General features: G+C 43.0%; 3 protein-coding genes across 6 annotated transcripts in view; 2 read left to right on the top strand and 1 right to left on the bottom strand.

The window, feature by feature from the left end:
* The window catches only part of micu1 (mitochondrial calcium uptake 1), a 33059-nt gene extending 24937 nt beyond the window's left edge, over nucleotides 1-8122 (top strand). For 3 of the 4 annotated variants that reach the window (XM_041946981.1, XM_041946980.1, XM_041946979.1), the window contains 6 exons: nucleotides 1-12; nucleotides 499-699; nucleotides 2603-2740; nucleotides 4269-4377; nucleotides 6354-6443; nucleotides 6648-8122. The exon at nucleotides 1-12 is cut by the window's left edge and continues 71 nt beyond it. In XM_041946981.1, the coding sequence (XP_041802915.1) occupies nucleotides 1-12; nucleotides 499-699; nucleotides 2603-2740; nucleotides 4269-4377; nucleotides 6354-6443; nucleotides 6648-6811 (714 nt within the window). In that variant the 3' untranslated portion in view covers nucleotides 6812-8122. The remainder of the gene's footprint in view (nucleotides 13-498; nucleotides 700-2602; nucleotides 2741-4268; nucleotides 4378-6353; nucleotides 6444-6647) is intronic. The other variant, XM_041946982.1, reaches the window with a different exon arrangement.
* A 4439-nt stretch (nucleotides 8123-12561) lies between these two features.
* On the bottom strand, nucleotides 12562-19217 carry nolc1 (nucleolar and coiled-body phosphoprotein 1). Its single transcript, XM_041947415.1, has 14 exons — nucleotides 19050-19217; nucleotides 18690-18745; nucleotides 18072-18223; nucleotides 17839-17951; nucleotides 17639-17738; nucleotides 17405-17529; nucleotides 17144-17267; nucleotides 16780-16914; nucleotides 16611-16700; nucleotides 16167-16517; nucleotides 14463-15647; nucleotides 14215-14342; nucleotides 14002-14085; nucleotides 12562-13894 (listed from the first exon to the last, which is right to left on the bottom strand). The coding sequence occupies exons 1-14, from the start codon at nucleotides 19215-19217 to the stop codon at nucleotides 13736-13738; spliced, it is 2970 nt and encodes a 989-aa protein (XP_041803349.1). The 3' UTR covers nucleotides 12562-13735.
* A 358-nt stretch (nucleotides 19218-19575) lies between these two features.
* On the top strand, nucleotides 19576-22984 carry mrps6 (mitochondrial ribosomal protein S6). Its single transcript, XM_041947876.1, has 2 exons — nucleotides 19576-20024; nucleotides 22867-22984. The coding sequence occupies exon 1, from the start codon at nucleotides 19686-19688 to the stop codon at nucleotides 20010-20012; it is 327 nt and encodes a 108-aa protein (XP_041803810.1). The 5' UTR covers nucleotides 19576-19685; the 3' UTR covers nucleotides 20013-20024; nucleotides 22867-22984.
* The last annotated feature ends 593 nt before the right edge of the window (nucleotides 22985-23577 follow it).

Here is a 23577-nt window from a genome sequence, read left to right as displayed (position 1 = left end):
GAGTTTGACCAGGTGAGGCTGTGATCAGTAGCGTCTGCTATATCTTGCATGCAGCACTCACATACAAAAAGACACAAAATCAGCACATTAGAGGAGACACAAGGTTAAAAGAGCCAGCCCACGCGTTTACACTGTGCTTTAAAATCTACAGTAGCTCCTGAAAAGTGCTGTGCTCTGCACTGATACATCAGTGTCTCTACCACTCCATCTGATGGGGTTTATGGTATGCAGTATTACATGTACAGTATTATTTACATAGATAGATTTATTTGCTTTGTAATATATAATATGAAACAACCAATTGCTTTGTATTTTAAATCAAGCTAATCTTACACAATCCTCTTTTTTTTTTATTGTGGGTAGTTGTCTGATTAAACCGTTTTGAAACTATTTCTCTGAGACTTTTAGTGGCTTCATATACTCCACAAATTAAATAGTCAGAACTACTTCTAAAACCTAGTCTACACCCTCATCCTGGGTGACTTTCTACATCTTTAGGTCCAGAGCATCATTCGTTCCCAGACCAGTATGGGCATGCGACACCGCGACCGCTCTACCACAGGAAACACCCTGAAGACAGCCGGCTGCAGCTCCGCTCTCACCACCTACTTCTTTGGAGAAGACCTGAAAGGAAAACTCACCATCGGCAGCTTTCTGGAGTTTCAGAGGAAGCTCCAGCATGATGTGCTCAAACTAGAGGTAATGGAAGAGGAAAGGGAAGGAACGGAGGAAGAGAGTGTTTTATTTATTTGTTTTTATTTATTTATCTACTGGATCACTGCACTACTGTGAACAATCAGTGAATTCATTTGAATGTTACAGCTTTGCTGCAATCTGAAATCTGAGTCTCCTCTGCATCCATTCGGAGACTACACATGCAAATTGTCAGCTTCTTGACTCAGAGGAAGTACATTAGTCCCCCTGCAAATAAACAAATAAACCGAAAACGAGGAAGAGCCAGGGGAGACACAAGGAGGCACCGACAAGTGAGCTTCATGCACAACCCAAAGGAACACACGGACAGGAGATGACAAATACACTGTGTTGATTGTCTGTCAGCAGCAGTGTCACTCTCTCAAAACTGTGACAGTTCAGTAGAAAAGCCATCCTCAGTTTCCTCAGATTGGCACCAGACCCCCTCCCCTGCCTCCACAGTAACAGCAACTCATCAGTGTTGTTGAGCATATGGTTATTCTAATCTATTTAATCAGTGTGGGTAGTGCCAAACTGATACACTGAAGCCTAAAGGGTGCCGTCATCAGTAGCTCCAAGAATAGGACTCAAGTCAGAGCGTTTGCCAGAAGTAAAGCGCTGCCTGTCAGGGCTTAATGATACCACGAGGAAGAGAGGGAAATCATAGCAGCACAGATAAGGCTAGCACTAACATTGGCCATCCAGTTCCTGAAGTGATACTGCCACGTGCTTGCCCGCACTCCTCTCTTTATTTGCTAAGGCTGCAGCTCACCCTGGGCCATATTTCACCAACTGTAGCTGTTTTATTAACGGTGCCAAACTCCTTTTCTCACTTACTTCCCTTATTCCTGCTTTTGTAACTCTTATTGTACCTCTTGTTGATAAACTCCCCAGTAAAGATGAAATTACAGTCTGGGTTCAGAGCCATAATATACAGGCTATATCATTTTCACCGGGTTGCACAATTTGTAAGAAAACCAATTAGCTGTCTTTATCAAGCCTGTATGTCCAAGCATAATAACAGAAACGTCAGAATAACTAATATTTTTAGAACAATGTAAAAAATGGCCATGTGAAAACAACACGACAGCTTTGCTGAGCTTTATAGCCAGTGTCAGCTCATTGTTTCGCTGTTTGGCGCACTCTCACCGTCTCTCAGTGCCGTTTTTCAGTAGCTACAGACAGCACCACACAGCAGACAGACACAGTTAGCGACTCGCTGGTGAACACAATGGAGCCCTAAAGCCAGATATTTCCCTCAGGAGTTGGTGGAGACCTAAAACAGAGCTGAAAGAGAGTGAATATTGGATTTGCACTCGTCAGGTTTCCAGAAACACCGTTTGCCATGTCAAGTTAAGAGATGTAATAATGTTGGTGTTGTGTTCACAGCTTCTTTCCACTGCCTCCAGTGGTCAAAAAAATCCGTTATTGCAGGTTTAATGTGACTTCACCTCACAAAAGGTAGATCCTCTGTGGGTGCATTGAGTGGTCAGGTCACCCCGGAAATATTCACTCCAGGCGTATTTTGGCTTAGTCATGAGCTGCCTCTCGCAAGTAGAACAAATTAACATTTTGGGAGGTCGGTATGTTCAGAGAGAAAGGAGGGAGGGGAGCCATGTGGCTGTCGGTACAGCCTCAGACATAAATCGACTGGATTGACCTGACACAGCCAAGGCCCCACTGCTGTTAAGCCATGCTCCAATGGGACATTGTAAAAAAAAAAAAAAAAAAAAAAAAAAATGCAGATTTAATGTCACCCATGCCGGCTCCAAGCATGATTCAACTTGGAGCCTGACAAGAGTATTTACTGTTTCCCATCTCACCGTGCCCTCCTCCTCCTATTAATTTGTTTGTCCCTCTGCATAGCTCTCAGTCTTCATCCTGTTCTCCTCCCCCTTCCCCCCTCCAGTTCGAGAGAAACGATCCTGTGAACGGCAGAATCTCTGAGAGACAGTTTGGGGGCATGCTGCTGGCCTACAGTGGCGTCCAGTCTCGAAAGCTCAAGCAGATGCAGAAGGGCTTGAAGAAGATGTTTAAGGATGCACAGGTAGATCTCTCTCTCTCTCTCTCTCTCTCTCTCTCTCTCTCTCTCTCTCTCTCTCTCTCTCTCTCTCTCTCTCTCTCTCTCTCTCTCTCTCTCTCTCTCTCTCTCTCTGTGCTCTTACTCTTGCTTTCATGCAACTCTGAAATAAGTGATGGTACTCTGTGGTCATATATGATGCTTGATATGGTGATAATACACGACTGGGAGAAGATAGCACATTCAGAGGCTGAATATCCACCTGACAACACCAACACTTTCTATCGTCCACTATCTCTGTTTGTAGTGATCAAATACAGAACAGTGCTCAGCAGGAGGGCATAATTAGTCCTCTCTCTTAATTAACAGCCTCCTGCTCTCTGATTGTTTCAGGTTTTGTCCTCCTCGTTGCCTCTCATATCAATCAGCGGCTCCTTTTTCAGTTTAGTTTACCTCAGACTTTCGTACAAAATAAAGAGAGTTTTGACTCTCTTTCGCCTTTATAGTCTTTAACCAACCACCACATTACTGTACGCAAGTAAAATTTCTCCACTGGGACACACCAAACAGAGGAAAAATGTAAAAATATTCATGATGCAGAGGGCTTGAAGCCAACTTCACTATATACCGATTCCTTTCCTATTTCCAGTGCTTTATGTGAGCCCTGCTTTCATGCTGGTTCTGTCTGACTGTAATGAGCCCCATCAGTCAATTGACTGAAGTTACGCCCATGCATATCCTATCCCCTGAGGTGTCGCAGCAAAATACCTCCCATTTCCTTTTTTTTTTAAAGTGAATGCGTCACATAATAGCTTGTTGGTATACATTAGAGCACCACAGATGTCAGACTGAGCTGTGATCAGGCAAGCTTAATGGTTAAATGTGGTGATTATCAGAGAAAAGAAATCTGAAAACAGGAAGCTACTGTTCCTCCCAGGCATGAGGAAAAAGAAATGAGGCTGGGTGCTGCCAGAGTTTTTTTTCTCTAAGGAATTGAACTGCAGTAAGCATCTCCCTCTCGCTCTCTTTCCCTCTTTTACTGTTTACCCTCTCTTTTCCCATCGTGCTCTCTGTCTCTCAGTATTGGCATAACCCGCAATATAAATGAGAAAAGTTTTATTTACTGCCTGAGACCAGCTGCTCACTTTTCTTTGCAAACGAGCTCATCAGCGGCGTGGCAGCTGTGTGTCTCTGCGACTGTTTGTATGTGCGTGTGTGTCTTAGGCCGTCTGCTCTCCCTTCCGTCCGCGGCACACTGTGCATCCATGTGTGTCGACTGCTTCTGCCCACTTTGTTTCACGCTGCTGAGCTGCTCCCAAAATGTCATTGTGTAGTCGCAGCTCTTGTCATGACAATATTTGGTTGATTTGTCACAGGATTGCACTGCTCCAATGGCTCAGGTAAAACTGCACGAATGATTTGTTCCTGATTCGTCAGCTGCTGTCTCACCCAGACTCTTTGTGTGTGTGTGTGTGTGTGTGTGTGTGTGTGTGTGTGTGTGTGTGTGTGTGCGTGTGTGCGCGCGTGTGCGTGTGTGTTTTTCTGTCTTGTACAGGGCATCACTTTTGAAGAGGTGGAGAATTTCTTCACTTTCCTAAAGAACGTGAATGACGTTGACACAGCCCTGAGCTTCTACCACATGGCTGGAGCCTCCATAGACAAAGGTACGCCCACATTTGCCCTTTTCTTCTGACATTCTTTCCTCCTAATTACTCCCCTTTAGTCTTAACTCTTACCACTTTCGTCCTTTCAGAGCTGTTAACACTCAACCAGCCAGATCTGCTTCCCACATCCCTTTTTGCCAGGCTTCGCTCCCAGTCCTTGCTCAACCATTTGTCATCTTTTTTGTCCATCCATCCATTTATCTGCTGCCTCTTCTTGCGTTCTTAAATCCAAGAACCACGAATATGCACACATGACAGACCACTTCCCACTTGACAGTGCAGGCTTCTGATGCCCGCTGACACATGTCAGCATCGTCACTCGAGGAGGGAGAGGAGGGTTTAGACTGGGCTGATCTATCAGTACATGGTGGCTCTTTCCCTCCTAAGCACCAGGAGGCTGTATGTCAACTGTAAGCTGGTGACTGTGGAGTTTAACCAGCACAAGCTAAGCACCCTAAAGCAAGATGTTAAAACTGTAACGTAAATATTTTCGTTACAATAAAAGCCACCTCCTGTTTCGCCAGTTGAACAGTTTTCATGTGAGACGGCTGCAGTCGGATGCTCCATTTGCATTAGCAGTAATGAATACAGCGCTGACAAAGTGTTAAGAGAAAGAACACTGACCTCAGATCATAAATAGTGTCATGAATTGGGTTCATGAAAATGTTAAGGATTATGATATCAGACAGATAGTTGAGTGTGTTTGACCCTGCATTCTCACCCGTGAAGAATGGTTATTCAAAAAGACAAATTAGTAAGTGTCCCATCAGTCTTTAAATTAGTATTGTGTCATTTATCTTTGTCAACATTCATTTTTTACTGAATTCATTCGCCTGTCGGACTGCAGCAATCAAAGTCAATTGAATGTGAGAGCAGCACAGGCAGTGAGGACCTGTAGCTTTTATAACATGGCACTTGCTTGATGAGTCGATGTTTTCTTTATTTATGGCAGGGATTCGGCCCTTCAGTAGGCCTCCGTATGTTTTCTGACAGCACATCCATTAGTTCTGATTCACCGATGAAACAGCAGCTGCTTCAAGGGAGCGTAAGGTCGACCCTTAGGTGCTTGTTTCCAGCGTATGGTTTCAGCTGCACGTCTACACCAAAAGCCTAACAAGCCTGGGTGTGTGTGTGTGTGTGTGTGTGAGCATGTTGTGGAGGGGTTCTGCTGTGGGTTCGTTGAGAGCTGCCAGGCATACGTCCACAAATTATCTGCGTTGTCACAGCGAACCCGTCTTCCTACACTTCAAACCTAAAGCTCTCATTTTTCTCTCTTGTCTTTTCCATCTTTTTGCCTCTTTTTCATCTTTCTCGTCTCACTCTCAAGTCCGCTGTTTTCACACCTTTTAGTACAGTTTCTCATATGTGGGTGTGTTATCTGGAACCGCACATTGTCTTTCTTAAAGGTAGGCAAGAAGGCCACTAATGGGATTCTTGGTGGAGTGATTCAGCTGTTCTGGAGGGAGATTTGGTCAGTCGTTGTTCTTCTCATCCCAGCCGTCTCCTCTTTCTCATACTCCTCTGATTCTCTTTGCTCCTCCACATCTTAGCCCTTTGAAGTCTGATAATCAATCAGTCTTGTTGAGACTATGCAGTTTTTCAATCATTTTATCATCTATTCATTTTTTTTCTTTGTTCCTCTCCCCAGTCCCTGTCTCTTCTCCCCTCTCTTACTCTCAACACCCCCATCCCCTCCCACCTTCCGTCTTCTCACACCTCTCAGTCAGTCTCATTGTCAGCTGGATGTCCTCGGTCTCAGCCCCTCAGCCCCTTCTTTCTCTTTCTAATGTCTGTCAGATAAGAGTCTCCCTGGTGAATGGGAGCCCTGCCTGCCATTGATCGTGAGCAGTTTGGCTCGCACACAGTGTCCTCCACATGGGCCATTTATGAGCTTGCTCGTGTGACTCACACCTCTAATACTCTATCCCACAAATGATGACTCTCTCTATCTGTGCTTCCCTCCCTCTGTTTCTCAGCTACCATGAAGCAGGTGGCCCGCACCGTGGCCAAAGTGGAGCTGTCAGATCACGTGTGCGACGTGGTGTTCGCTCTGTTCGACTGTGACGGTAAGTGCCTGGCTGGCTCATCATCGCTCTTCTCTGCAGATATTTATGCAAAGGAAACAATGCCTCCTCTGAAAGGTGGAACTCTTCACAAACACAAGTCTTCTCCTGCTCTTACTTACTCTTCCTCCACTATTTCATCATCTCTCCCCTGTCCATCGCCCCTCTCTCCTGCCTCCTCTCCCTCCGTCTGACTGTCTTCCTCAGGGAACGGCGAGCTGAGTAATAAAGAGTTCATAGCCATTATGAAGCAGCGGCTGATGCGTGGGCTGGAGAAACCCAAGGACATGGGCTTCACTCGGCTGGTGCGCGCCATGTGGAAGTGTGCCCAGGATACTGCCTGGGACTTCGCCACACCAAAGGCACAATAGAGGCGGGAGGCAACGTGTGAGCGGGAGAGAAAAGACAGCGTTTGAATAAAGCAACAACACCTGTAGCGTCAAAGACACTCTCCTTCAACAGGTGTCGAGAATTTAAATAGACAATTAATGCAACAAAGTCACTAGGACTGCAGCGCTGAGGGGCATCATCAATCATTAACGCATGTTGCTGTAGTTCAAACTATCAATATAGTGACTGAAGCATGCTGATGCAACACAGTGTGTCCTGAAAGGCTTCTCTAGCTTGCCTGTGCAAGGCATCGGGGCTATTTGTATATCTTAAAATATACAAAGTTTGTATGTTTATTTTTGCCATATTCAACAGAGGAATGCGGGGTCAGCAGGTGAGTGTGTGACCTGTGGTCAAACGCTAAAAAGCAACACTTTTGTATTCATATTAAACACATTGTACAGCTGTATAAATGCCGCAGTATGTCTGCTCCGTGCCGACAACAGGCTCTTAGGTATTTCTTTCGGGCAAAGAGCAGAAGGCTGTAATCTTGTTAGCACCTCTTCATTCAGTCTGCTAGCACAAGCTGCGTCTTCACGCCTAGCATTCTGTTTCCAGAAAAGATCAATCATGCTTGTCTTGCTCTACAATGTACTGTTCAGAGTGTGTATCCTAATTATTACTGCTCACTGAAACACTTTATATATGTTAAAAGAAATGCTCTATTAAAGATGTTTTGAATAATGTAAAGCTGATTGAGAATTGGGTGTAACATTTTTGGGCAAACGTTCACAGCTGATTGTATGCAGCGACTCTTGAGTGTGTGCCAGAGGAAGAAAAAGATGCTAATGTGTGTGTGTGTGTGCGAGAGCAGTCAGCAGCTTCGTCTAATTGAAATGGACAGGACGGGCAGTCCTCAGCCTCCGCTGCCCATTCGGGCACACGCTGCTGCATTGGCCTCAAACGAGCTGGCCCGCTCTCGCACTCATTGTGACTGACAGACGGAAGTGCTACTCGGGAGTGATTGCTAGGCAGGAGATTAGGTTTCAGGGCCTCTCATCAGTATTCCTCAGCTGTGTTCTTTCCCGACTTCAAGTCTGGCATCAACAATCACATGGAACCTAAAATGATGTGAAAACTTGTGAAAACCGAGCATCACAAAAAGAGAGAGAAGAGCATGCATTTGTTTTTAAACTAATCAAGTGGTGGTTTTAAATGGTTAACATTAAGATGTTTGAGAATTTTCTGAACCTATAACATCCAAGGCCTTAGTTTCTCAGAAAAATTCTAAATGACTTAAATTGGAGTTAAGCCAACTAACAGTAATATTCATGGTCAACTAATCTGTTAACTTTTTGCTGATTATCTGAATTGCTCACTATATAGAGTGTCATAAACATAGTAAATTGTGCAAAATGTGTCCAAGTTGCATGTTATTTCCAACCAACAGTCCAAAAGCTAAAGAAAAGCAATGTTCAGTGATTTAAAACAGAAAAGCAGCAAATGAAACCAGTGAATGCTGGAAATGTTTGCCTGATCGTTGACTTTAACAATTATTCAATGATAACAAATGTTAATGTTCTCGTAGATTCCAGCACACTGCCATGCAACACAACCTCCAACTGCACTGATCTCTCAACAACAGTCCCATCTGCGCTGAAAGACTGCCCGGTAACAGCTCTGAAGTGGCTCTCGGGTCCCTGCTTGAAGCTATGCTAAGCTAAGCTACCTGTAGTAGGGGGCCCTGTAGTGGCCGACTCCGCCTGTTTGAGCTGCAGGGGTGAAAGAAAACTAAAAAGGGCACCGGCTTTAAGTGATGGCACACAGGTGGTTATGCTCGAACTCCTGGTAAAGGTTACAATTGTTTTATTATGTGACTCAGATTTAAAGTATGACTGTTATGAAAACAGACAGGGGGCTATAAACTTTTTACCCATTTTGGGAGGCCAACTAATTTTGTATCACATTTTCTCCACTGGAGGCGCACCCTGGAGGGCACTTTTACCACATTTTCTCCACTGGAAGGGTACCCGAGAGGGCATTTTATTACATTTTCTACTCTGGTGGGGCACCCTGGAGGGCACATTATCACATTTTCTCCACTGGAGAGGCATCTGAGAGGACATTTTATCACATATTCTACACTGGAGGGGCATCTTAGAGGGCACTTTGTCATGTCTTACCTACCACAGGTCATGTCATGTTTTACCGAACATGAGGGCACCAGGAGCCAGGAATACAAAAGATGATGTCTTGGTTTGTTTCATTGTTAGCTAGCTAATTCTTCCTTAATGTTAGAAATAACATACCGTACAGGAATAATTCAACTTAAATTCACAGGGCAAATGATGTGTGGGGCTTTGACATTTCAAGATTTCTTTATTGTCATTGAGCATGACACGTCAATGAAATTTGCATTGCAACCCCCATTTCAGAAACAATAAGAAAGGATAAGAAAGATTATAAAATAAAGATACTAGAATAAAATAAACCAACATGCAGTAAAAAAAATTGTAAATGCAATTTAAAATATACCAGAAATGAAAATATACTAAGACAATAGAAATATACTAAACAATAAACAATAAAATATACCAGTGAAATGTACCAACAGAATAAAATATACCAGTGAAATGTACCAACAGAATAAAATATACAAGTGAAATGTACTGACAGCCGCTGAAATATACTAAAATGTATATTAAATAGAAACAATAAAATATACAAATGAGATGTACCAACATACTAAAATGTAAATGTGGCTCCGTCTCTCTGATAGTATAATATGATGACATGACAGATGTCCATCATGAACTCAATGCACCCTAATATTCCATTTTTTCATTTATTATTTTAAAAAAGTCATCTGAATGTCACCTGATGTTTATTTTGTAAGGGAAAGATCAGGTCATTAACATTTCTGACACCAAAGGTATTCAAAAATCTATTGCAGGTATAATTTTGTTTTGTTTTCATAAGTAGATTCTGAATTTATTTGGTATTAACATGCGGTTGAAAATGTTACAGAAAGGAGAGGAGAGGAGGTGGGAGGGCAATAACAAGTTTTGACTTCTCATGTTCAAAGTAAATATGAATGTACTTAATGTTATTTGCTCATTTCATGACTTTCAGTTATTTAGAGTTTTAAAATGTTATTCCATTTTTTCTGCCTTTTGCTTTTTAGAGAGGAGGAGAGGAGGAGAGGAGGAGAGGAGACGAGGAGAGTAAAGGTAAATATTAATTTACTACATGTCATTAACAGAATGATACAGATGAATAATTCATCGAGTCACCTTTATTCTTTTTCCATTTTAACTGTTTCTTGTTAACTATTTTTGTAAAGAGGGGAGATGAAGGAATTAAACGTAAGAAGAGTTGTGACAAGAGGAGAAAAATTAAACAAGGAATGTAGTTTCAAACATTTATTGTCAAAGATTAAAGTATTAACCATGATGAAAATGCAATCTATTAGTCATCCAACCAAATAACCATACTCGCCCAATAATACTTTCCATCAAATTGTGCATTATACTGTGTGTGTGTGTCAGTGGATGAGGGGAGGGTATATGAGACATTCATCAATGTCCACCTGTTTCACATCCACCAACAATTCTTCCTGAGGTTTTCACTCAGACCAGCTTTGTCAAATAGAGGCGCCGCTGGGCCTTGGAGCCAGTGGGCAGGTTGAAACGTGCAGTGAGGTGATCTTTCTGTTTCTAAAAATGCATCAAAGCAGACCCAGATGCTGCTAATCTGTGGACACCGGAGCACCACATAGGACTGAGGTCGTAGCCCATAGCCCGACATCCTCAAAGCTCTACGCATTCATGCATTTTTAGATTATATTGCATGATCTAGGACGGTGCTTGGAGTAAGGCAGATTTCTGTGTGCTATGGTCTGTGGTGGTTCACCCCTGGGCAGGGTCATGTGCATGTTTCTCAGACAAACTCTGTATGGGACTTGCTAAACTTTTACACATGTGCACATCTATGAAATGATGCACATATACACATCATTAGCTAATTCTGTAAACATGTCACAAGAGTCTACATCTAATTTTAAGACCTTGATTATTTGTTAATATCATGCTCATATGCTGGATATTCCCAATTATGTTCTACTTAATCACATTGCTACAAACACAACACAAATGGCATTGCCCCAGCAAAGGAGGACTGGACTTAATGGGAACTTTGAGGCGAGAGTACATACACATTGTGCAGAGAGTGGACAGTGGGGGGTCAGTGGGGCACAGCAACAATTTTTTGCCCCCATAAAAGGTTAATCTAGACTGTACAGCAAATTAATTTGCAGTTAAGTTATTGTTGAATTGTAGCAGGGCTGCATATAAAGCTGCACTCATAAAGAGGCATTAATATAAAGCCTGAAAGCAAACTTTATAGCAGACAGGTCATGTTTGGAGACCTGCAGACCTCCCTCCTGAGTAAACAGCTGCAGGCAGAAATGTGCACAGCATTTCCTCAGTGTATAGATACATAAATTGTATGGACAGTGCATATGCTGCTCGTTAAGTGTGCATATAAATTAAGCATTTTCTGTGCGGTGAATGCAGTAAGTGTATGCTTGATTATGCTACGTGTTATGTGCCATCTGTCATGTAAAAATGATAAACCTTATTATCTGCAGCCAGGCGTAAACTTGAATGGATCATGCATTTGGTCGTGTGTGTGTGTATGCATGTGTGCATGGGACCGTGTGCGTGTCTGTCCACAGTCTATCAGTCTAATATTTTTTGTGTACATTTACGACAGTTAAATTATTTCACATTTGGCTCTGTCGTGCTGTAAAACGTTCGGAGACATCCAGGACTAAATATCCCCCAGGCAAAGCTGGTTGGACTGGCAGGTTTAGTGGGAAGCATTGCTGAGTCATCACTGATGTCGAACTGAAGCAAAATTTTGAGATTTGACCCATATCTCAGCTTCTGCTTCACTTTGACCATTCTGTTTTTAATTTGTCTTGTCAAATCTCCCAATTATATAGAAGTGCAATGCTAGATTGGCTGAGGATCCTTTTAAAATGAGTTGCCATTACTGCTCTACCTGCAACCCCTGACAGGCCCTTGTTTATTGTAGAACAGAACATCACAATGGGCAGAGTGTTAGTAAATGTCAGTTCACATACTGTACTACCAGTTTCTCAATTACAACTGAGGGTCAGTCCTGGAGCAGAGGTACCTGACTGCCATCTAGTGGTTTGAATGAAAATTTGGCTTGGATGTTTGGATGCCGTGTAAAACATAAAACAGAACGTGATCATTTTCTCACTTTTGTACATGTACTCAATTGAAAACAGTATAAAGACAATATATGTTAATGTCATCAACTTCATTGATTTTTGTAAATATCTGCTTATTCTGGATTTGATGCAGCAACACGTTTCAAACAAGTTGGGACAGGAGCAACAAAAGACTGGGAAAGTAGTGGAACGCTCCAAAAACACCTGTTTGGATCATTCCACAGGTAAACAGGTTGATTGGTAACAGGTGATAGTATCATGATTGGGTATGAAAGGAGCATCCTGGAAAGGCTCAGTTGCACACAAGTGAGGTTCACCACTTTGTGAACACATGATTGCATAAAGGATGATACTACATGGGCTCAGGGACACTTTGTAAACCCACTGTCAGTAAACACAGTTCCTTTGCACATGACTAAATTCTGTTTATTTACGTTAGTGTCCCAGCCTTTTTGGAATCAGGGTTCTATAGTCAGTGTCATACTTTAAAAAAAAGATACACAATGGATATGAGCTCTTTCCTGCACTATTACTTTATAACAGAGCTAATGACAGTAGGCATGTTTGTCACAACAGATGGACTAAACAGCTTGTAATTGTGTATGCCTACTAAAAACAATGACTTCCTCCCCACTTCTGTGTATGTAACACTGTCAACCAAGTGAACACGGCTCAGTTGGAAACTGCCTCTGCTCTAACAGATGACAAATTAGACAAATCAATTTGTAGGGAAACAAGTCTCAAAGTGATTATTCCAGTCACACCAACATTTAATCTGTTAGGTCTTTAATTACCACTACAAGAATTAACAATAAAAAATAAGAGGTACTCAAAAGCATGTACAGTAAATTCAAACAATTGAAACAAGCATGGCTCTCAGTTATGTTTGTGAATAATAAATTCCATACCACTGATGAAGAGGTCAGGGAGGATTTGACAGGGTATCATGACATTAGAGGAAACAATAGGTTCAATGCAAAATGGATCAAGAATAACTTGAGATGGCTTGAAAGGTCCTAAAGGATGAAATGGAATAAAACTTAATAAATACACAGTATAAAACTCAGTTTTACTCTCCAAATGTTCATGTTATGTAAGGACAAAAACCCAGCACACACCCTTTCCACATTCAAATGTGGCCAAATAAAAATTGACTAACAAACAGACTCCATGTGATTACTAAAAAGAAAAAAACAAAAACGCCAGCCTTTTAACATAAAGAACCTGTCGGGAGGTGTGGCTGTCATTAATACACGGATAAATGAACAAGGTCTCACAAAGATTGACAAGACATTTGAGGATAAAGTACAGGTAAAGTAAAACAAAATTTGGGGGGGGGGGGGGGCACATGTTGGCTGTTTAACATTACAGGTGGCCTGCAGCCACCTAGTGGCTATAAGTGGTAATGTCACATGGATGTCAACCTGTCTGAAGTCACAGCTGGAACATGTCTCACCTGCAGCTCCACACACTGCTTCAGATCAGGGATCAAATAAATGGTCTCCATTACAAAACGAAGGGTAACTAACTAATTGCAAGTGCCAGATCAACTCTATGGGTCCCATTCCTCTGTCAGTGTGCTGCTGCTGCTGCTGCTGCTGCAGTTGGTTGGTGATGATGGAGGGACTGTTTGCAGGGGGAAGAAGCAGAGAACTGATAGGCCTGATCACACAACTAAAGCGCAGTCCAGGTGGCAGTAAGGTCCTCAGTCACTGTCAAACTTAATGGAGTTAACTGAGGTGGAGATGGCTCCACCGCGGTAGCTTCCCCTCTTCTTCTTTGTCTTTTCATGGCGGAATGATTTGCCTTTTGTGAACCTGAGCACATCGTTAGCTTTCTGGCCCCAGTCCCCCATGGCTCCATGCTGGAATAGCAAAGACAAATTAACCCGTTATTAAATATTCGATCAACCCCAGCAATCTTAGTGTGTGGTGCCGCTGCAGGAATGCTCACAGCGGTCACTGAACTCACCTTTGCGTCAAAAGAGTTGTCTGCAAGACGGGGATCGACGGCTACTTCTTCCTCTTTTATTCTACGGAAGGGTACGTTGGAAGACTGAAAGAGAAGTTCTTTCCATCAGATTATGGCTCTTTATCTAGCAGCCATCAGTATGACATCTGACTGAAATTGCTTTAGAAACAACACAACACTCCCTGGCAACTCGGGATTAAGACCAGGTCTTACCTTCTTGTTGGCTTTAGGAAATGTTTGTGGTGTGGTTGTTGCTTTCTTATTTTTTGGTGTCTTGACTTCTGTCTCTTCCTCATCACTTTCCGATGATTCTTCATCTCTATTTGTCTTTCCATTGGTACCTGAAAGATCAACAAAGGTGGAAAAAAAAGAGTTACTTGTGCTCATACTAGAATAGTTGTGTAACAGTGACTGCTATAAGTGCTCTATCAACCTAAGATGCATTAAGTTACACAACTCACCATTTGTTGCGGGGGTGGTGGGCGCTGTGGCCGCTTTTTTTGGTGCTTCCTCTTCATCTGATGAACTGTCTGAGGAGCTGCTGCTGCTGCTGCTGCTCTCTTTAGCTTTAGCTGCTGGGGCTGTCTTGGCTGTTGCAGCAGGCGTTGCAGGTTTTACACTACTTTTATTAGGCTCCTCTTCCTCTTCAGAGCTGCTGTCACTGGATGAGGACTCTGCTGGCTTTGATGGAGCCTTAGCTGCTGGGGTGGCTGCCTTGCCGTTGGTGACCACAGGCTTAGCAGGGGTGGGCTTGGTCTCCGTCTCTGAATCAGAGCTGTCCGAGGAGTCTGAGCTGCTCTCCTCAGCCTTTTTTGTTGGAGCTGCAGCTGCAGGCTTGGGTACCGCCACTGCCTTCTTGGGCTCCTCCTCATCACTAGAACTGTCATCGCTGGGGTCTGCAGGGGGCTTGCTGACAGCAGGGGCAGATTTCTTGGCCACTGCTGCTGGAGCTTGTTTCTTGACTGCAGGTTTGGCTGCCTCATTTTCAGAATCCGAGCTGTCGCTGTCAGAGCTGCTGTCCGCTGCTGGCTTGGGCTTTGCTGCGGGTTTTGTAGGTGTGGTAGCTGGTTTAGGTGCTGCTGCTTGCTTTGCTTTCACAGGTTCTTCCTCATCCTCTGAGGAGGAGTCAGAGTCAGAACTGCTCTCTGCTGCAGCAGCAGGCTTTGCTGCAGGAGTAGCAGGTTTTGAGGCTGGTGTAGCTGGTTTACTTGCTGCAGGTTTAGTCTTGACTGGTTCTTCTTCATCTTCAGAAGAGGAGTCAGAATCTGAGCTGCTCTCCGCTGCTGCGGGACGCTTTGCAACAGGGGTAGCAGGCTTTGATGCAGGAGTAGCAGGCTTTGATGCAGGAGTAGCAGGCTTTGAAGCTGGGGTAGCTGGTTTAGCTTTAGCTGGTTCTTCCTCATCCTCAGAGGAGGAGTCGGAGTCTGAGCTGCTCTCTGCTGCAGCAGGAGGCTTTGAAGCCGGGGCAGCCTGTTTAGACACTGGCTTAGCTTTTACTGGTTCGTCCTCCTCAGAGGAGGAGTCTGACTCAGAGCTGCTCTCTGCTGCCTTGGCTGGGAGTTTCGAAGCAGCAGCAGGAGTAGGTTTGACTGCAGTTTTGGTGGCAGGTTTTGCTGGAGCCTCATCTTCAGAGCTGCTCTCTGAATCTGGGATGAAAAACAAATGACATGTACTTTTTGCAGGGAGACACATGAATGTACACTCAGTTACCAGTTTGTTCAGTATACCTCGTCCTGCAATATATCCTACCATCATGAAGCCTCTAATGTTCAGAGATGTTCCTTCAAATGCAATTTGTGGTGCTGTTGAATTGCATTTTGTTATGCAATACAGTTTAACACTAACAGCTCAACCATATGGTCCAAAATGATGTTTAAGTTGAATCAACCTCAACCTCGGTTTAAACAATGACTGAACATTATATCTTTTATGAGGGTAGAATGTCTTGCAGGATTGTTTTATTAGACTGAATTAGTTTTAGGTGTCCCTAATAAACTGGAAACTGAATATGAGATAAAGCATTAACTGACTGAATGATGAAACTCACAAACTGGAAGAACATACATCAGGATTTATAGGAATAAATTAAATTCAAGGTCTAGCAAGAAATATATCACTCTTACAGAAGTGCTAAGCTCACATGCTAAAAATGTTGTACACCTTACCTGAGCTTGAGGAGTCATCTTTTTTAGCTGGGGTGGTCTTGGCAGGTGCAGGTTTAGCTGCGGGCTTCTTTGGCTTCTCCTCCTCCTCCTCTGAACTGGAATCCTCCTCTGAGGAGGAGTCTTCTTTAGCAGGCGGAACTTTAGCTGCAACAGGTTTAGCCGGAGCAGCCTTAGCGGGAGTCACCTTCGCTGCAGGTTTCTTCACCTCCTCTTCGTCCTCTGAACTTGATGAGTCTGAGTCTGAGTCTTTAGCAGGTGCACCCTTGGCAGGGGCAGGTTTGACCGGGGCTGCTTTAGCTGGGGTGACTTTGGCTGCAGGCTGCTTTGCCTCCTCATCATCTGAACTCGAATCTGGAAACATGCGCATGAAGAAAAACATCTGTCTCACGTTTGGCATTGGATCATACTGACTACAAAATGAGTGAATGGGATTCTGATTGTTACCTGAGCTCTCAGAGCTGGATTTCTGCTTCTTCGCAGCAGGTTTGGAAATACCAGGTTTGGCAGCAGTGGTCTTTACTGGTGCAGGTTTCGCTGTAAGGATTACAGTGCTGTTAGACATGACATTAAAAACACTGACACTTTAAGTTGAGAAAAGGTGGCCACCTCTTACCAGCTACTTTCTTCTCTTCTTCCTCATCACTATCGTCACTACTGTCTGAAGAGTCGCTGTCCTCGGCCTTGCTGGCTGCTGGTGCAGCCGCAGCTTTCTGGACTGAAGCAGGAGGTGGGACTGCGCTGTATGCTCCTACCAACACAAAGGAAACTGATCAGCATCATAACATACACCACAGTGTTTCAGCACAATTACACAATATCTTAACATGTTAAAAACAAACGAAAGCTGTGGTCTTGAATGTCATTTAACTCACTGAAAATGCTATCGAACCTCCCCTGACGTTCATTATCAGAATGTTAGTGTAGAGTGAATGGAAACAACAACAAACAGAAGAGTCGAGGTGGGAATAAAAACACACCTGCTTTGGGTTTTTTGCTAGGCGGAGCCTCATCTTCAGATGAAGAGTCTTCACTGCTTGATTCAGCAGCAGCTGCAGCAGTCTTTACTGGGGCAGGTTTGACTGGAGCCAGTTTGACTGGAGCCTATCAGAACATGAGAAGTAAACGGTTAGTCTGCTGTACACATTTACTGAGCACAATTGTTCTTATTATTCTAACCTGTAGAATAAAGATGAAAGAACATGTAATAATATTATGATATGGCCCGATTGTTAAGCTACCTTGGCTGTTTCTTCATCTTCAGAATCTGAGGAACTATCCTCACTGCTGCTCTCCTGCTTCTTCTGCGCTGCACCTTTAGCAGGAACCGCTGGTTTGGGTGCTGTGGCTGCACCTGCCTTGGGTTCTATTATTAGGAGGTAACACAGGTAAATTAAATAAAATCCATTTTCATCATCAACTCAATTTTAGTTCAAAATGAAAGAGTTGCTAATGACTTCTGGCCATAAACTCACTTGATGCAGGGGCTTTGGCGGGCTGCTCATCCTCAGAATCTGACTCCTCACTGCTAGAGCTGCTGTCTTTCTTCCTCGCAGCAGGCGGCTTCACAGGAGCCTACATGCAGAAACTTATTTTTAATAAGGGCATTAACATCACAAACATACCAACAATGACTAGATCTGGAATTAATCTCTAATTTGAAGTGTCTTCCTACCTTTACAGGAGCCTTTGCAGGTGCTTTCTCCTCCTCAGAGTCACTGGAGTCTTCACTGCTGCTGGATGCAGCTTTGGCAGCTACTGCTGCTTTAGCAGGCACCACCTTGGCTGCTATAACAAATATTAAAGAGAAATGTAATCTGATAGTGCTTATAAGGTTTCGGAGTGGCACATAACTGTCAGAATTCAACCAGATGCATCACCTCACACTGTCAAATATATAGCTGCTACCTGCAGGGGCTGCCTTGGTTGGTTTTGCAACAGCTTCCTCATCGTCGCTGCTCGACTCTTCGCTGCTGGAGCTCTCTGCGCTGGCTTTTGCTTTCTTGGCAGATGGGCTGTTTGTATCTTGAGTTGCTTTTCGTTTCCTGGCTTCAGGAGACCTAGGAAAACCGACAATGTAATTAAAAAGGTAGATTCTACCCTAAACCAGCTCTCTCCACGAGCCGAACATTAGAGACAGAGTGTAACGATGACAACAGTTGTCAACTGCTGTGAAAAGGCCAGAGGTTAGATGGGCTATTAAAGTACATTTTAATTGGATTTGAGGACATTCTGTTTAGGGTTTGCAGATCAAGTGTTTGTACAAATACCTGATAATGTCACCAGTTCAAACACTGATCTGCTGCCACGGACGACAGTGCACGTATTGGCTTTACAGTTCAAAACAGTGTGAAGTCTGCTTAAGGCTATAACGATAGCCAACAGTGTTAGCATTGACAGCATTTGATAGGAAAGAAACGATCCACAATGTAGGCTTGGTCATATTCACAAAGTTTACTGATATTCGTACAAACTACAAAAACTTAAGCATTGAGAGAGGAACGAAAAAGACAACAAGCAACTCACTTCACCCAGAAGTTGTAGATGTTCACGAGGCTTTCTTCATTTTGATCTTGTTGAGCCTGTACAGAGACATAAAGCAAGTCCAGAATTTTTTTTTAACTTCATAGAATTTAACAATCGGTTGTAGTACCCTGCAATGCGCTGTGTATTTCCTGTTCACAGTCCAATAAATGGGAACATTAATTAGTGCTGGATAAACAGCAGCTGAAACACAACTTGTGCTCGAGCCCCGAACGTTACACGTGCTAACCTCACCGGCGCAAGTAGCTATACGTGAACGCACTCCTCGTGCAGCCTGTCTTAACTTCACGAGACAGACAGCACGTCCAACGGGTTGTCAACCACACAGGGTAGCCCGCTTACCACTTTAGTCTGTTTCTGGAACTGCTGGGCCGCCTTGGTGAACTTGTTCTCCAGCAGAAAGGAATACACGCATTTGAAGAGATCACTCGGTGTTGACTTCGGCGCCGCCATCTTCACCACGCTCCTTCTGGAAGAGAAGGAAGTGGAGGGGATCCCACTTGTGGGCATGTGCAGAGGCGCGTGGTGACGACGTCAGGCTCTTCAGCAACTAAGTCCACCGACTATTTTCTCTAAATATTCTCGTAAATGAATAAAAGATAAATGAAAGATATTCCAATAGTTTGTGTCACCAGAACTTAGCGGTAGAAGTGCCTCATCTTCCGCTCGGGATTTTTTGGTTTACCAAAAAAATCAAAACAAAAATGAAATGTTGTTATTCAATAAGCCTACATAGTGTTGTGCTGATTAAAGTAAACGTCTTTATTTGTTTAGCACTACATTTTATACATCGCTCATCTTATTTTTAAGATTTAATTAACCATCTATGTCGGCGCATGATTTATACGTCATCACTAAAGACCTTCCTGTCCCTCGTGTCATAACATGGTCGTCTTTGAACGGAGTGGTCTGGCATTGACACCAACCGAGTGTCAGCTATACTAAAACTCGTGCGTCGAGCGTTTCTTGGCCGAAGCCATGCCTCGCTACGAGCTGGCCCTGATCCTGAAGGCGATGCAGCGGCCGGAGACCGCGGCCGCTCTCCAGCGGACAGTGAAGACTTTGATGGAGCGGGGCGCGGTGGTGAGGGACCTGGAGAATCTGGGGGAGAAACTGCTGCCCTACAAGATAACCAAACACAATGAAAGGCACATCCGAGGGACTTACTTTCTGGTTGATTTCTACGCACCACCCAGCATCCTCACGGGCTTACTGGATCACTTGCACCGAGATGTGGACGTGGTGAGGCCAACGGTGCTGAAGAAGGACGCCCAGGTTTCCGACAGTAACTGCTGTGGCCCCTAGCAGTGATTAAACGTAAGGAATGGCTGATTTGGATGAAGCCGAGTGCGCCTAGGCCTACTACCAATGTTTTCACCCTCACCAGTGTTGCCAAAATGTTGGGATTGTTGTGTCTTCACATACAGCTGTGCATGTATTGATGTGGAGTTTCAACTATAGATTATTTGCACCATTTATTAATCTTCTTCTTCAATCAGTTCATCTTTTCTTTCGAAGTAGAGTTCAAATTGATATTATTTTCAATCTGTCCTATAAAACCAAGTTCAAACAACTCATTACGCATGTGAAGTTGTGACATCCAACGTTTTCCTGCTTGCAAAAATCAGTTGTTAAAAACAAAGAATAATTGGAGTTAACACATTTTCTGTCAATGAACCAATCAATTAATTGACTAATTGTATCAATACAGTCAGGGCTAATAAGAAGCAATGCACAGGACCTAAAATCCTGCGTGCATGTACTTTTTCTTTCTTGGTAGCTTTATCCAAGAATCCACTATGGATACACTATAGATGATATCAGGCATGAAGGTCACCCATGAGATCTGCCCCTCAATACAGATGTTATTTTGATATAACTCATTTGGTTAGATTAAATTAAGGGTCAAAGTTATGCATAATTATGGTCATGGCCACTTCGAGTGACAGCTAGCCACTTAGTTTTAGCAACCAGGCTGCATTCGGCTTGCCTCAGCTCCACCCACACGACACCTCTTTTCCCATTTTTGGATTAGCCGTGGCACAGTCAAGCACTGCCAAGATGGTGACGGCCGGAGCCACTGTCACTGAGCTTCATTATAGCTCTTTAGAAGCTTATGGGTGACAGCTCGGAGACTACGTCCATGTTTTCTACACTTTATGGGCTGAACACTTTGATTGCCGAAACTGAAAATATGGTTGTTGTTTTTAGTCACCTTTTAGGTCATTAAGATACTATGCAGTTATACATCATCTTAATAATGAAAATGTGACATGAAAGAATGTTCAAAATCTTAATGACAGTAACCAAACAATTCATTGTAGTCTTTGTTTTATCTGATACTTCACAGAATTTGAATCTTGAGTGTTATCAGTTTACGTATCCATCAATTCCTGGTATACAAAATACCAGTAGTGCAGTTGTTGACATGTTCTTCACGGTTCCCTCAAAATGAATTCAGCTGACCCTATTAGGTGTTCCAGCTCTTGCAGCCTCCACCTCATTATGTTGCTGAGCTGCCCACTCCTATTGCTTTGAGCTCCAGTGCTTGTTGAGCCTTGTGGTTCTGTAGGATGTGCCACTGGGAGCGAGTGAACTAGACGTGTCACTTATTGGGGCGTGTGTTGAACATACTTTGCAGCATAATTTTCGGTCCAGCTCAAAGATTTAAAGTTCAGGTTATCATTCTTTGCCAGGTCCATCAATTTGCACATTTGTTTGTGATGTTGATGCATCATTCCAGGCCAGGAATTGGTTGCCAGTTTCAAATGTTTGCCAATGGCAACAGTTACTGTCGAGCCCTGTATCATCATATCAATACAGGGCAGTTAACAAGACACTGCAGTACAGAAATGGATAGATACTTTATTAATCTCCAAAGAGAAATTTACATTTCCAGCAGCTCAAAGGGTGGAAAACACAAGTGCATGCAAAAAAAGAACAACTTTCAAGTAAGGGGGCAAAATAAAATACACAATGCAAACTAACAATATAAGAAAAAATTAGTGAGCTAAAAATAAAAATACAGAACTAAGCTATACAAGCACATGCACAGGCAAATGGCACAAATATGTAAATTTTATGTCGTTATCATCAAGTTTGTCCACCAGAAAGCACTGTTTATTTTTCAGCAGTTATATAATTAATTCATTGCTCAGTGCACATCTTTGTCACAAGTCTTTAAGAAACAACTGTAGCAGATCTTTATCAAAAATGCTAATGTTGTGTGTTGATAACAACAAGAGTTTATACATAATTATTGGATTTTTTTAAATTCCTAATTTTTGATGTTGATACTGTCCTCAAAAAGTCAGTATCAGTCAAGCTCTAAAACGTCAGCAGTGCAACCTTACAAAGACTTGATTCCGACTCAGGGATACGAGGATGGTGGAAGCTGGTGTCTTTCCCACTCTTTCTGTAACGCTTCAGTATCGCCTTAAAAACAGCATTACTGCCCTTGAACACAGTGTCGCTAATGATGTTGACGTTTCTTAAGTGTCGATTAATGCCGGCTCTCAAACTCCTAAAACTGGCAACACTGTATTCTCCCCCTTCCTTAGTCGACTGGACAGACGCATAAAACAGTCGCAAAATGTCATTGAGAGTAGTGGCAGTGTAGCTCTCAAAGTTGATGTCCATGTTTTTCTGAGCTAGGAAGTCTCTTAATGTTTTAACTGCCCATTTCGTGGTTTTCTTCGTATTTACCTTGTCCTTTTCATCCTCTAAATTGTTCAGTTCCTCCGGTGTCACCTCCTTGTGTCGCATCTCCTTCATCTCCTCCTCTCTTTCTCTTCTGCTGCATCCCATTCTTCAAAATGATCAAATTCACCAAATAGGTTAAATGAAACCACTCATGTTTTGTCTACTGTCTTGCCGTTGTGATAAATAAACTGTGAAATAACGTATGTTAACGTATGTTCTGAGTTTCTGTTGCCACGGTTACCAACTAGCGTTTGAGCCAGCGCAATAATTTAGATCAGGCTATTTGACCGGAACTTCTTTTATAGGTGTCCTATAACACTTTTTAACGGACACCCTGCAGCCAATCAGAATCGAGTATTCATCCAGACCATGGTATAATCTCTGTTTATGAAGATCATGTGGTGCTGACTGTGCTGTAACCTAACCCTGTGTAATGGTTGTTGCTTTTGTTTTACAGGTTTTCACCGCTCATATCCAGAAGATGTACAGTGCGATGCTTCCCTCTTTGACCTGTTAGATAGTTGTTGGCCTAAATTTGGATGTTATATCATAATAAACAACTTTTTTCTATCTTGGTTGCAAGTGTTTATTGACTTCGTTAAAAATGTTAGATATTGTCTTCCACATGATGTTTGGTAATGTGATGGTGATTTCAGTTCTTACTTTCACTTCAGGCCTCAGTGCGGTTAATGCAGTTTAGAATTTGGTTGAGTCGTCTTCTGAGAGAACACTAAGTAATACACAACTATAACACTGCCACTGAGCTTTTAAACTTGGGTGAGTCCTCTATGGGTCATAATGAAGGACAATTTTTAAGAGATCAAGGTAACCGATGTTTTTTCAACAGACTTGTTGATCTTGGTTAGTTGCCTGAAATGGCATTTATATTGTAGAAGTCCAAACATACAGCAATCACAGCATGCATTTATAAACTTCACACTAACCGTGACTTTCAAATTGCTTTCTATTGATGTGCTAGCGTTCTGTGTAGAAAGATAAAGCTGTAGAATAATAAACACATAGGTTTCCTCCAACATCACTAAGCATTGCACCAGTTTAAAATATAACTTGTTTCACACGCTTGGTAATTAGATATAGGGGTATTTGAATTAAAATGTCGGTTGTTTTCAAAGACTCTTGACTTTTGGACCATGGCTGAGGCAGAGTC

The sequence above is a fragment of the Chelmon rostratus genome, chromosome 11 (genome assembly GCF_017976325.1).
Source record: "Chelmon rostratus isolate fCheRos1 chromosome 11, fCheRos1.pri, whole genome shotgun sequence".
Classification (NCBI taxonomy): Eukaryota; Metazoa; Chordata; class Actinopteri; order Chaetodontiformes; family Chaetodontidae; genus Chelmon; species Chelmon rostratus.
The sequence above is the reverse complement of the archived record's forward strand: the minus strand, read 5'-3'. Positions and strand labels throughout refer to the sequence as shown.